The sequence below is a fragment of the Molossus molossus genome, unplaced genomic scaffold, assembly GCF_014108415.1.
Source record: "Molossus molossus isolate mMolMol1 unplaced genomic scaffold, mMolMol1.p scaffold_m16_p_10, whole genome shotgun sequence".
Classification (NCBI taxonomy): Eukaryota; Metazoa; Chordata; class Mammalia; order Chiroptera; family Molossidae; genus Molossus; species Molossus molossus.
In genome coordinates, this window is record NW_023425345.1 from 89,914,548 (window position 1) to 89,929,824 (window position 15,277).

At 37.3% G+C, this 15,277-nt stretch overlaps 1 protein-coding gene across 7 annotated transcripts in view; it reads right to left on the reverse strand.

The window, feature by feature from the left end:
- CEP83 (centrosomal protein 83) overlaps positions 1-15,277 on the reverse strand; it is a 141,144-nt gene that overhangs the window by 77,931 nt on the left and 47,936 nt on the right. For all 7 annotated transcript variants that reach the window (XR_004958266.1, XM_036250810.1, XM_036250807.1 and 4 more), the window contains 2 exons: positions 3,836-3,928; positions 1,338-1,469 (listed from right to left, as the gene is read on the reverse strand). Coding sequence is in view for 6 of the 7 variants with exons in the window: in XM_036250810.1 (XP_036106703.1) it covers positions 1,338-1,469; positions 3,836-3,928 (225 nt within the window). In the remaining variant the exon portion in view is untranslated. The remainder of the gene's footprint in view (positions 1-1,337; positions 1,470-3,835; positions 3,929-15,277) is intronic.

Here is a 15,277-nt window from a genome sequence, read left to right on the forward strand (position 1 = left end):
CATGTACCTTGGTTGCAGTTTGTCCCCGGCCCTGGTTGGTCGTGCGGGTGGCAGCCACTCGATGTGTCCCTTTCACACCGATGTTTCCCTCTCTCTCTCTTCCTCTCTCTCCCTCCCACTCTGTCTGTACAAAAAATGGAAAAAATGTCCTCGGGTGAGGATTTAAAAAAAAAAAAAAAGATTATTATAAATATGAATAGTTTTATGATAGTATATTATTGATTAACTCAATCCAAAATTCATACAGCTTTTACATATCAAACAATAGTGGAACAGTTTGTCTACGTAAGTCAGTTTGATCCTATTTGTTATTGGTAATGAAAGTGAGTATATTTTAACTTTCGATTCCAAATAAAGACAAAGCAATATATGTATAATATAGATGTGTTTGTACTTAAAATGTTTCACATAACTACAATAATTTTTTACAAATTCAACTAGCATTAGATTTCTTACTTGAAATAAGAAATTGGAATTTCTCTTTCCATCCTGAAAAATCAGCTGAAAGCAGCATAAAGAATGAGAAAAACAAACCCCATTTTTGGAAATATTAGGAGACAAACCTTAAAATGAGTAAACAGGCTGTCAAAAGCAATAAAGATAGAGTAGATCTGCATGCTGTAGGCAGCAGAGGGAGGATGTTGCCTTTGCAGATGTCAAAAAACACAGTACACTTTTTTTTTTTCTTTATTGATTTTAGAGAGAGAGGAAAGGAGAGGGAGAGAGAGAAACATCTATGAGAGAAAACATCGATTGGCTGCCTCCTGCATGCCCCCCCACTGGGGATCGGGCCCACAACCTGGGCATGCGCCCTGTCTGGGAATCGAAGCAGCAACCTCTTGGTGCATAGGTGGTTGCTCAACCACTGAGCCACACCCGCTGGGCAAAGTACACTTCTTGAAGGTGATGGGCACACCCTAAGTTATAAATCCTCTGTTATAGCAGTAGAAACAAGGTGCATTGGCTGACAGCCAGAGCTCTCATGGATGTGGTAGGGTTCCAAGAAGATGGGGACACTGCTAAATAAGGAATCACATAGACAAACTATTTGCAAAGAGAGAAGTCTTTCTCTGTGGATATGGCTGGAAAGAGACTATCACCATGGACTGGGGCAAAATAAAGGAGGCAAACAACAGAAAAATTTAACAGCCATAAAAAAACATTCGCAAGCAAAATATTCCTATAGAACAAATGAAAATCATGACAAATACTTCACCATTAATTAATAAAAATAATTATTCAATCAGCTCTAACTTGAGATTTATAGAAAATATATAATCATAAAATTTTATTGACTACAAAGGTAACAACTAAACTTAGTATAATTAATCACTCACCTCTGAATCATATTTTATTTTTTCTTCTTCTAAAATACGTGCAAATTCTTCTTTCTGGTGTGCAAATTCTGATTTAAGAAATGTATATTCATAGCGAAGCTTATTATATTCAGCTCTATACTTTTCAACTTCCTAAATTAAAAGGAGACTGCAATTTATCACAAATTTATAAATGCAATTTGTATTCACTCCAAAAATTACTTTTGTAAATATAATTTTAAATTACATTATATTCAGAGCAATTCTAAAGTTAAAAAATAAGCTTAAGAGAAGTATAAATAAAACAGAAAAGTTCTGATAACATGTATGCTACACACAGAATTAGTACATTCTGGGAAGGCACCAATAAAGCCATTCACTTAACCTTATTTCCTCACTGATTCAAATAATAAAAAATAATGTATATATCAGTCAAAAGTTTTGACCTCTGGACTTGCCTTTTAAATAAAATAATATTTAAAAATGTAACATATCTTTCAAAGTATAGATTAAAAATTAATTTTATGATAAAACATACCCCTAAAAGTCAGACAGAATGAATTCAAAGTAGATTAAAGATTATTTGGATATTTAGTGTAATAACTTAAGGGTCAATCAAATATTACATTGATAATTAAACTCAACACATCAGTCTGAGGAATATAAGTAGTAGCAACTCTTCTTACTAACCAGGAACACATGCAATTCCCTGTAGGCCAACTCCGCTTCCTAACACAATGAAAGTTGCTGGCATTCTGAATCTCAATAAGAACTTAGACAATATAACCAAAAGATGAGAAGACACTATTTCAATGGATACCAGGAAACCAAGTATTAAGGAAGCCTCCTAAAATTCTGAGTTCCCTGGAAATCTTCAGGTGAAAGAATTCTCTTCTAAGCCAGTTTACAAATAAGGAAATGGGTTCTGTGATTTTAGTAGAGACATATCTTGTTTTGATATTTTTAAAAAATGCTTTCACCTAACTTGATCACTCACCTTAGGTCTAAATGATTTTGTTTATATCCAAAAATTAAACCTACTCCTGGATCATGATGCTTTGATTATCCTTTAGGAGACTATTCAAAATGTGACTTTATTAAGCCAGTAAGCCATTTATAAAACAGGATCCACAACTGTTTTGTGCAATGGCAACATCACTAGACTACAGCTTGCCCCAAAGGGGTCCATTCTAAAGGGGACAACACTCATTTGTATGTATAAGTCTCAGTATATTTGTTAAATAAGGTAACACAGTCTAGTGCAGTACCTAATATATGTAGTATCTATCATCTTTTCCTGTCTCCTTTATTAAACATTTAGTCATATTATATCAAGATTTCATATAAGAAGCCTGATCACAATCTGAAGGAAACTGTATCAGATTTTTACTTTTCTGCCGTGGCCAATTCGGCTCAGCAGTTAAGAGTGTTGGTCTGCAGCCCAAAGGGTCACGGGTTCTACTGCTGGTCAAGGGCACGAACCTGGATTACAGGTTCCATCCCCTGCCCCAGTCAGGATTGTGCAGGAGGCAACCAATGTCTCTCTCACATCAGTGTTTTTCTCTCTCTCCCTCCCTCCCTTCCATTCTATCTAGAAAATCAATGGAAAAATATACTTGGGTAAGCATTAAAAAAATTATTTTTGCCAGGCTGGTGTGGCTCAATGGTTGAGTGTCGACCTATGCTCCAAGAGGTTACTGGTTTGATTCCCAGTCAGGGAACATGCCTGGGTTTGGGGCTCGATCCTCAGCAGAAAGCATGAAGGAGGCAGTCAACTGATATTGACGCTTCTCTCATCAATGTTTCTCTCTCTCCCTCTACCTTCCTCTCTAAAAAAAAATCAATAAAAACATTTAAAAAACATTTTTTTTAACTTTTCTGAGGTTGCATGAAATTCATCCTTTCATCCAACAAATATGAATTGAGCATCTACTGTATACTAGGACCTGTTCTAGGAACTCAGAATATAACAATGAGCAAAACACATAAGGTTCCTCCTCTCATACAACTTACCTTCCTAGAGGTGGTAAAAGAGAACATAAAAAAATAAGCACAATGAATATTATACAGCATATCAGAAAATGGTAAGTACTAGAGAAAATGAAAATGTAGAGCAGGGTAAATGCGGATCCAAAGGTCTAACGAGTGATGGAAAAGCCAAGTTGCAATATTAAATGGGGGCGGGGTTAGTCAAAGTAGGCCTCATTTAGAAAGTGATGTTGAGACGTTGGCCAAGAGATATCTGGAAGGAGAGTGTGCAAGGCAAAAGCAACAGCTAAAGCAAAGACTCGTGAATTGTACCATTTTGGGAATGTCAAAGAAACATCAAGGAGGTCAGTATGGATGGAGAAAAGGAAATCAGAGAGGTAATGGGGTCTGATCCTGTGCAACCTTAAAGACCACTGTAAGGACTAAGAAGGGGAGCTATTGCAGGACTTCTGAGTAGTGGAATAACACTTTTCATCAAGCTTTTCAGTCACAGGAAAATATGCATAGTTCTTTCTGCATAAATTACTTACTTCATCTAGACTCTTAAAACGCTCTCTCATTGGAGCTTCTAATTCTTGTTGTATTTGAGCTCTTAACAATTCCAGGTTCTGTGGAGTTAATACCTAACATGCAGAGAAATACAAACAATTCTAAATATGAAGTCACAATATTAAAATCAAAAATTTTCCAAATTTCAAAGCCTCTCTCCTAATTATGACAATAAAATGCAATTCGTAGAAATTTTACAATATACCTAATTTTAGAGAACTCACTATATAAATAGAACCATCATCTGAAACGATAAGTTAAAAATCTCAATTTCAGGCTCTCAGAGATGTTGAAAATTCTATTAACATGAGGTAAAGACAGTCATTAATTATTATCATTGTGATTATTAGAAATAACTATGTTGGCAGCTAAGGTTATCATATTGGATACAATGGCTGATAGTCTATTTTCTAAAGCAAAAAATAAATAAAGGTGACTAGCCAGTGTGGCTCACTGGCTGAGCGTCGGCCCATGCACCAAGAGGTTGCCAGCTCGATTCCTGGTCAGGGCACATGCCCAGATTATGGGCCAAGTCTCTAGTGGGGCGCATGCAGGGGGCAGCCAATAGATGTTCTCTCTCATCGATGTTTCTCTCTCTCCCTCTCCATTCTCTCTAAAAATAAAGAACAATAAATTCAAAAAATAAATAAGTAAATAAATAAATAAATAAAGGTGTACTAATTATTTGGTATACCATACAGAATTCTTCAGACTTATTTTTAATCAGAAAAGGCTGATTTTTATTTTTATCGCCAAAGCTAATTTAGGTTCCTCCCTGTTTTACTACTGCACAAAACTTATCTTTGAAAGAGTAGTTAAATATTTTAGTAAGCTCCTTAAGGGCACACACAGTCTTTATTCACCATGGTATTCCCAACACCTCTCACTACCATCTGGCACACAGGAAACACTCTATTATTATTTCTTGAGTGAACAAATATTGGTTGTAAAAAATAAAAAACCTAGTTTGCTTCTATATTAATTTCTGAACACTGAGAATAATGTTCCATTTCATTCATTCATTCATCAATATCCAAATTTCCAAACATTTTACTGAATGCCTACTATACATAAAAAGCATTGTAAAACATATTATCTATATAGCATACTATTTTAAATACCTTACATGCACTAACTTCTTTAATCCCTACCACTATTCACAATGTAGCTACATTATCATTCCCTTCTTACAAAAATTGAAGCACACAGAGTCTAACTTGCTAAAGATCACAAAAATTCACAGGAAGCATCTTTCTCCCCATAAAAAATTCATACTCACATGCAAAATAATTTAAACATACAAATAAGTTTAAAAAGAGGCTTTATAAGCTTACTAGACAGGTAAAACAAACAGAAAAGATATTTAGGATAGAATGAATGCCATATCAAAGGGATGGGCAAACTAAAGCTTAGGTAGAACCCCAATCTAAAGAATGGATAAAATTTTAAATTCTCTGGGGAGAAAAATTTTCCTCAAAAATGAGCTGAAGCATTTTGGATAAGACCACACTAAGCACTATAGGAAATTTAGAATCCTGGGTCCTTGTGCTGCTAGCAATCTCTAGACACTAAAACAACCAAGGCCAAATGACAGATTCACAAATGTCACCCAGGAGGCCTGCATCCCGGCTGAGAACAAATGGGACAGAGATGGGTGTCACAAAGTGGAAGGTTCCTGAATACCAGGTTCATACTCAAGAAATTTATTTAGCATTCAATAGTATTAACTTTTTTTAAATGTTTTTACTGAAAATGAATAAATATAATTACATAAAGAAAATAATTCAAACAAAATAAATAATAAAAAACTAAACCTCTTCTCACTTTAGTCATCATGTTTTCCTCTCAGGAAGCAAGAACTATTAGCAATTTCTTGTGCCTCCTTCTTAAAACAATCTGTAGATATTTAAGCATAGATACCACTTTTGATATTTACATAAAGAAAAGCATACTTTTGTACCATGCTTATTCATTGAAGACTTCTAAGCTTAAGAATGGTATCACCATATATATATTTTAGGAAGAAGCCAGATGGATCAAAAGCTTTGGTGGAAGACAACTGGTGCTGCAGGAAGGAGGCAGTAAATGGGGCTAGAGAAACCAGACAAAAACCTCCTGTTAAAACCTGGTTTATGATATCAAGAATCTGGATCAAGAGTCCAAACTGAGGAGGGGTGGTAATTAAAAAGAAAAGATTAATGGGTAAACTTTATTTTGATCCTGTTTCAAATAAACCAACTTTAAAAATAAACAAGCACCATGACCAGTTTGGCTCAGTGGTTGGAGCGTTGGCCTGCAGACCAAAGAGTCTCGGGTTTGATTCAGGTCAAGAGCATGTACCTCGGTTGCGGTTCGCCCCACTCCCTGGTCAGGGTCATGCAGGAGGCAACCAGTCGATGTGTCCCTCTCACTTTGATGTTTCTCTCTCTCTCTCACTCTCTCTCCCACTCCATCTGAAGATAAATGGAAAAATATCCTAGGGTAAGGATTAAAAAATAAGCAAACAAGCAAGCAAACAAAACCGAGAAATCCGAACAAAGGTATAAGATTAAAATATTATTCCTGTCCGACTGGTGTGGCTCAGTGGTTGAGCTTCAACCCATGCACCAAGAGGTCACTGGTTCAATTCCCAGTCAGGACACATGCCTGGGTTTTAGGCCCAATACCCAGTGTGGTGCATGCAGGAGACAGCCAATTGATGTTCTCTCTCATTGATGTTTCTCTCTCTCTCTCCCTCTCATTTCCTCTCTCTGTGAAATCAATAAAAGGGAAAAAAAATTAAAAATAAAAATATTATTCCTTATATACTTTTAATTATGGTGCTGCTATTGTGGCAATGCTTTTACAAGAGAGACTGCCTTGTATATAATAGAGATCTATGATACCAAACAGAAAGAGTTCATCTACCCAGCACTGGCAGAGCCAAACTAAACACTGAGAATTATAGTGGAGAAAGACTGGCTACTGGTGCCACCCAGGAGAATGTGAAGCTAACGCTCAAAAGCCTGAACTCCTTCATGGTTTATAAACAGAGGGTTTTATAAAGTAAAAATCACTAGTCATCATGAGTAAGGGGCTTGGGGTCATTGGTCTTGGTGATTGATCAAGAGTGAGGTAAGGATAGTAAATAATTATTCCAGGTCTTGAGGTAAGACGTCCGTCTTTCAGTCTGGTTTCATGAGGATGTGTCCAAGAGGGACTGTTGGGTTTTAGGGCTCAAGAGCTGAAACACAACTAAGCTCTGTGACCCTTAGGCAAGGCAGGCATTGTTTCTGGCTGCCTCAAGGACTTAATGACTAGTAAGGGAAAGGGCTGAGGCTTACAGGGCATGTTGTGAAACTGAATAAAGGGCTAGGACTACATATTAAGTCTGGACCCTGGGGTTTCAGTTCATCATTTGCTTTGTGGGCAGAAAAATATCTTAACAATGCATGTTACTAGGTTATCTTGAATGTGCAGGGGCAGAAACTATGTATCTTGTGACTCTTACTCATTGTGTGCTATTACTATTTCTGCTCTCTTGGTTATTCCCCTACCCATACTGCCCCTGCCCCCTGCACTGTCTAACAGGCACTAGAGTTAAGCAATTTCCACAACGGTTAACAGGGTGCTAAGCGACTGCCTTCTTAAAGCCACTTAGTCCAAACTAGCACACAAAACCTTTCTTTTTTTAATTAAAGATATTGTCTAAGGGGTCTTAACTCCTCGGTTTCATATATACTAAAATATATAGGTCTGAAATAATATGATTTGCTTCAAAATAATATGGAGGGGTTGAGGGAGAAAGCTGAGGGTGAGTCGGGGCGGGGATTTAGAAGATAAAAGAAGACTGGCTCAGAGATAGTAATTATTAATGCTGAGTAATGAGTACATGGGATGCATCACAAAATATACTCTCTCTAAAGAAAGTCCTTACGTGATGTCATCAATAGGTTCTTGGAAACTGTGACTTTATGCAAAATAACGTTTAACAAAACCAATTTTACCACCCTGGCTGGTCTGGCTCAGTGGTTACAGCATCAGCCCACTGACCAAAGAGTCTCAGGTTTGATTTTGGTCAAGGGCACGTACCTTGGTTGAGGTTCACCCCTGGTCCTGGTCGTGGTCATGCTGGAGGCAACCAGTCGATGTGTTTCTTTCACATCAATGCCCCCCGCCCCTCCATCTGAAGATTAATGGAAAAATATCCTCAGGTGAGGATTTAAAAACAAACAATTTTACCAAAGGTTAATTAATATAAACAAAAGTTAAGTCCCTACAGTGTATTTTTTATCACAAAGGATCGTCAAACTTCTAAATAAAGACCCCAAAAACTTCTAATATTAAACAGTGAAATAATGTGAGCTATACATACATTTAAGACACATGTATAAAAACAAAATAATAATTTTCCAACCCACTTATTCCAGTTCAGGGTCGCAGGTGGCTGAAGCCTATTGCAGGGCACACTCACACACACCCACACTCACTCAGACGGGGACAATTTAGATACACCAATTAATCTCACATGTACATCTCTGGGATGTGGGAGAAAACAGGAGTACTCTAGGGAAACCCACAGCCATTGAGAGAAGGTGAAAACTCCACACAGACAGTGGCCTCAGCAAGAAATCTATTATTTTTCTCATCAAGGTTAAACAAAATAATGTTCATTATTCAAGAACCTTTGTACTTTTCTACTTGTTTGCTTATTTCCATAATTAAAAGTTAACATAAAAGTGTTTCCACTTCATACATATGGCATAACAGAGACTGTATATACTCCCTGCCTGAAAAAATAAAAGAATAGACAAAATCAAACAATGGTTTTCCAGGCAATGGACAAAGATCCCTGAAAGACAAAAACCAATAAAGGCGATTTTTGCGAAAGCTTCCAAGTCATGGCACAGGAAGGATACCCAGGCAAAGTCTGATGGACTCCCTGATATGAGGAGATGGAACTGAGAATCCAGGGAGACTCATGTGGCTAGTCATAAGACTGGGTAGCAGAGAGGAGTGTGGCACAGAAAGAAAATCATGAAGATCTGCAAAAGCTCCCTCTCAACTCATTCAGTAGAGTACTGATCAGCACATGCAAGTGAGAAAAATATCTGAGGCCTGGAAAAGAACCACCAGGAAGGATTAGAGGCATGACTACCCAGAGTTCAGACAGAGCTATGAATACTGCCTTTTCCCAAAGCCAAACTGAAGAACTTCAATTCATACAGAAATTGGTACAGTACTCAGAAGAGTCTCAGTAGAGGGAAGCAATTAACACTGCACTAAACACAAATCTACTCACACTAAACAAATCTTAAAAGCAAGACACAGCAAGATGGAAATGTCTCCAAGTAATTGTATCCCAGAACAAAGCTCAAGAATATTTATCAGAATACAAATATATCTAGCACTCAGCAAAGTAAAATGTACAGTGTCTAGCATCTTTGCCAGGCATGGAAGAAACAGGAGAATACTACTCACAACAAAGAAAGAAAATCAAGCAGCCAAAACCAATCCAAATATGATACAGATGTTAGAATTAGGAAAGTCATTAAAATGTTGTAACTGAATTCCATATGTTCAAAGTGAGATTAAAGATTAAACATATTGCCCTGGCCGGTTTGGCTCAGCAGTTAGAGAGCCAGCCTGCGGTCCAGAGAGACCTGGGTTCGGTTCCCGCTAGGGGCATGTACCTTGGTTGCAGTTTGTCCCCGGCTCTGGTCAGTCGTGCGGGTGGCAGCCACTCGATGTGTCCCTTCACATCGATGTTTCTCTCTCTCTCTCTCTCTGTTCCTCTCTCTCCCTCCCACTCTACCTGAACAAAAAATGGAAAAATGTCCTCGGGTGAGGATAAAAAAAAAAAAAAAAGATTAAACATATTGAATAGAGATAAGGAAGATATGAAAAGACCAAAATATGAAAAGACTGAAATTGGACTTCAAAATAAAAACTATAATATTTGAGATAAAAAATACACAGTATGGACTTAATGGTAGATTAGACAATGCAGAAGAAAAGACTGGTAAACTTGAAGACATGATTACAGAAACTATCAAAAATGAAACAAAAAGACAAAATAAATTAAAAATAAACTGGACATCAATGAGCTATGTGAGAAATTTAAGTGGCCTAACATAAAAATCCCCAAAGGAGGTAAGAGAAGAGGCAAAAATAAAAATATTTTGAGATGTCAAATTTTTTTTCTAAATTTAACGAAAACTATAAACCCACAGACCCAAGAAGCGCAATAAACCTCAACCACCAGAAAGATGTAGAAAGTACAATGGCATGCTAATCAAATTGCACAAAATCAGCAATAAAGAGAAAATCTTAAGAGTAGCCAAGATGAAAAGACACTGCATACATAGAACAAAGTTAAGAGTAACAGCAAATTTCTTATATAAAACATAAACGAGAAGACAGAACAATATCTTTAAAGTCCTGGGGGAGGTGGCTGTCAATACAGAATTTAATACTCAGCAAAATATCTTTTTAAAAATTTTTAGCTATATAAAAGCTGAAAATTTATCTCACTAGATCTGCACTATAAAAATGTTAACAGATATTCATAACACGGTAAGAAAATGATACAGACGGAAATAGGATCTATACACAGGAATAAATAACACTGAAATTGGTACCTAAACAGGAGTCTTATGATCTGTAGGGGTCTCTATAACATATTTTTCTTTATGATCTAAAAAATCTTATTAAAAACAAGTACACACATTAAAAAAAAAAATCTCTTACCTCTATTCCCCTCTCAAAGCACACATATACCAGAGACATATAGAGAATTTTCCCCATGCAATTTTATAAAGAAATCATGCTGTCTTAGACTTTTTTTTCTTTATTGATATTAGAGAGAGAGTAAGGGAGAAGGAGAGAAACATCAATGAGAGAGAACATTGATTGGCTGCCTCCTGCATGCCCCCCACTGGGGATCAGACCCACAACCTGGGGATGTGCCCTGACCAGGAATAGAAACAGTGACTTCTTGGAGCATGGGTCGATACTCAACCACTGAACCACACTGGCCGAGCTGTCTTAGACTTTTAATGGAAAACTGCCACTACATGTCTCCAAAGAAACTTACAAGAATGCTTTATCACAAAGCAGTCTGTCTGTCATTACCTCTATTAAATCTATAAAAACAAATCTTTAACACTCCAACACTTGTCATATTAGTAATATAAAATAGACCAATATTTTTCAAAGAATGTTTTAATTCAAGGGGGCAAATATTGCTGTGCCAGATATTCTCAATAAATTAATGAGAAAGTGAGTAGTGAATTTTGCTCTGAGCTTCCTAGAAGCCAAATAAAATGATAAAGTTACTGGGTTGTAGTTTTCATTACCTGGCGTGCACACATGCCACAACATGCACACACACAACATGTCAAATTTTGGTAAAGTAATTTTTCATAATTTCTATAAGAAATGTATCAAATGACTTCCATATTTTTTTTAAAAGCTTTTGCTAACATGGTACATAATGACAATATAATCACAGCTAACATGTTCTAACCATTTACTATATCAAAGCACCATACTAACACTTTCTTTGAATTATCTCATTTCATCATTACAATCATACTATGAGCCAACAACTATTATTATTCTCATTCACTACAACTACACATAACTCAGGAATATTCTTTAAATGAATGCATTTTATACCATTTTTCTGTAACAGCTAAAGAGATATTAAATCAACTCAGAAAAGGCATTTTGCAGGTAGACAAGATAATACATGTGTATTTTTAAAATAATCACCTTTCATAAAAGTTCATTATAATATTTCTTGCTGATCTTACTCGTTTACTGAACTTTATTCAACTCATCATTTGTACAAATTGCAAACATCCATTAAAGCAAAGAGCTAAATTGCTCCAATATATGTATAGATTATGCATAATGTTTCTTTACCTTATTTTTGCCAGACAAATATCACATAGAAACCAGGTATGTTTATCTTGAAAAAAAGAAACTTTAGCCCTGGCCAGTTTGGCTCAGCGGTTAGAGCGTCGGCCTGCGGTACGGAGAGACCCGGGTTCGGTTCCCGCTAAGGGCACGTACCTCGGTTGCAGTTTGTCCCCGGCCCTGGTTGGTCGTGCGGGTGGCAGCCACTCGATGTGTTCCTTCACGTCGATGTTTCTCACTCTCTCTCCCTTCCCCTCTCTCCCTCCCACTCTATCTGTACAAAAAATGGAAAAATATCCTCGGGTGAGGATAAAAAAAAAAAAGAAACTTTACCAGATAAATTATATTTTCAGCAAACATTTGGAAAGTTATCACATGGAAAAATGCCCAAAGTTATTTTGTGTAGATCCAAGGAACAGCACTAGAACCAACAGGGAGAGTACAAGAAGGATGAGTTCATTGCAATATGAGAGATAAAATGCTTAACATATTCCAATTCATAAATGGAACTGGATTACTTTAAAAGTTCTCTAGGTTCTCTAGCACTGAAAGCACTGGAGGAGAGACTGAAGAGCTCTATGTCATACATGTTCCAAAATGGAATTGTATCTTGGATCGTATATTAGTTTCCTATGGCTGCAATAACAAAATGGCACAAATCAGTTGGTTTGAAACAAGAGAAATTTATTGTTTCACAGGTCTGGAGGCTAGAAGTCCAAAGGTGTAGCAAGGCCACATTCACTCTGAAAACTAGAGGGTGAATGCTCCTTGCTTTATCCAAGCTTCTGGTGGTGTGCTACAGCACTTCAAGCTCTGCTTCTGTCACCATAGGACATTCTCCCCATCCCCCTCTTTTTATTTATTTATTTATTTTTCTATCCTCACCCGAGGCCATTTTTCCATTCTTTGTTCAGATAGAGTGGGAGGGGGAGAGAGGAAGAGAGAGGAAGAGAGAGAGAAACATCAACGTAGAAGGGACACATCAAGTGACTGCCTCCCGCACGACCCAACCAGGGTCGGGGACAAACTGCAACCGCGGTACGTGCCCTTAGTGGGAACCGAACTTGGATCTCTCTGGACTGCAGGCCGACGCTCTAACTGCTGACCCAAACTGGCCAGGGCTCATCCCTCTCTTCTTCTAAGGACACCAGTCATACTGGATTAAAGGCTCACTGTACTTCAGTATGACTTCATCTTAATTATGTCTGCAGACCCTAATTCCAAAATAAGGTCAGACACAATTCAACTCTAACAGATATGAAAGAGAACTAGATCATTGTCAACTCTAAAATGCTGAGACTCTAGGTACTACATGCAAGACGAAGTTCAACATTAAAAATGAAGAGAACAATTCTGACTCATTCATGTATTCTGTTTATTCATGTGATTCATTAAACTCCAGGCACCGTCTTGAGCACTGGAAACACACTGAAAAATGTTCCTGCCCCCAAAGAGCTTGTATTTAAATAGGATAAAAATGGCCATCATTTATGAGTATCTACTGTGTGCCACACACTTTACTGAGATATAAGTTATCTCATTAGTCCTCACAACAACCACTTTTATCCTCTTTCCCACATGAGAAAACTAAGACAGAAACAAAGCTATTTGTTGAAGGTCATCATCTTCCTGGCAAATTGACCTGTTTTTGTTGTAAAAACGTTCTTTTTATCTTTAGTGATACTCCCTGTCTTGGAATCTATTTTATCTGGCATTAATTTAGCCACTCCAGTCTTCTTAAGTTTACTGTTTGCATGTGCTTGGTAAAAATAGTTATGTAGAGATGTTACTCTGAAGAAACAGAGTAATTTACATTTGCAGTGCCTGAAGAATATTTTCAGTATTTTGGATTCAGTGCTCACAGAATGCATTCATATAGGCTTCTCATTTTTTGCAAAACAAATTAATCCACCAATTTTAATGGCTTAAATTACATTTTCCTCTTAAGTTTTTATTTTTTATTTTTGTTTAAATGTCCTCAATATTCCCTGGCCAGTTTGGCTCAGCAGTTAGAGCATTGGCCCGCAGACCAGAGTCGTGGGTTTGATTCTGGCCAAGGGCACGTACCTCGGTTGCGGTTTGTCCCCGGCCCTGGTTGGGGCTGTGCAGGAGGCAACTATTCGATGTATCTCTCTCACATGGATGTTTCTCTCTCTCTCCCCCTTCTCCCTCCCTTCCACTCTATCTAAAGATAGATGGGAAAATATATATCCTCGGGTGAGGATTAAAAATAAATAAATAAATGTCATAAATATGCCTAGGAATGAAACAGTAAGCACAGTGAAAGCTCCAACCCAAGTTTACTGCTATTCCCGACAATGGAAGACTTCAAATAAGATATTGAATGACAAACTTCCAACACCACTGTCAAAGAAATCCAGGAATTGGGTGATACTACATGACTTGAAAGTCATCCCACTAGATAACTTGAAAGATAGCTTTTTACTTTATCAACTTATGACTCCAAGATTAATAATACCTTATTACTTGTACCAAGCACTAGATAAGCAGAAATACATAGCTGGTCCTATTCAGACATTAAATGAATATAGGAAAATATCACTATTAATACCTACTAGTTTGAAATATGTAAGTTGGACTGGTGCTGTATTTTGCCTTTGCTCTACTTTCTATGTAATTGAAAAACAGTGCAAAAAAGAATTAAAGAAACTTTAGTACCAACTATCTTTTGCTTCAGAGACTCCATTTACCTTACATTATGCACATAAACTGTGTGTACATATTGTTTTTACAGTGTGTATTAAAAAGCTCCTTAAAAAAAAAACAAAAACCTATCAGTCTTTTTTAGCTTAGTTTCAGTTACAATACTTAAAAGAAAATTAGTAACCCTGGCCGGTTCAATTCCGAGTCAGGCACATGCCCAGACTGTGGTCTCTGTCCCTGATAGGGAGGTATGCAAGAGGCAGCCAATAGAACCAACTGAGCCACATCAGCTAAAGCAAAAATATATATATATTTTTTTTCTTTTTTTTATCCTCACCCGAGGACATTTTTCCATTTTATGTTCAGATAGAGGAGGAGGGAGGGAGAGGGGGAGTAGGGGGGAGAGGAGGGAGTGAGGGGGGAGGAAGAGACAGACAGACAGACAGACAGACATCGACGTGAAAGGGACACATCGAGTGGCTGCCACCCGCACAACCCAACCAGGGCCGAGGACAAAAAAATTACATGCCCTTAGCAGAAACCGAACCTGGACCACAGGCCAATGCTCTAACCACTGAGCCAAACCGGCCAGGGCAAAACATATTATTCTTTAAAAACATAAGAAAAATGAGTAAATCTTTCTTTCAAAAAATATTTAATTCTGATATTTATCAATTCAAACTGGCCTTTCCCTCAATTATTCTGAATAGTGAAATATTACTGAAATCAGAACAAGAGAATTCAAATTCACGTAAAATAACAGTTTCAGTTTTTTTACTTTATCAACCCTCCCTCTCCCCCACCCCCCTCCTCGCCCCTTCCTCCTCTATCTGAACATAAAATGGAAAAATATCCTC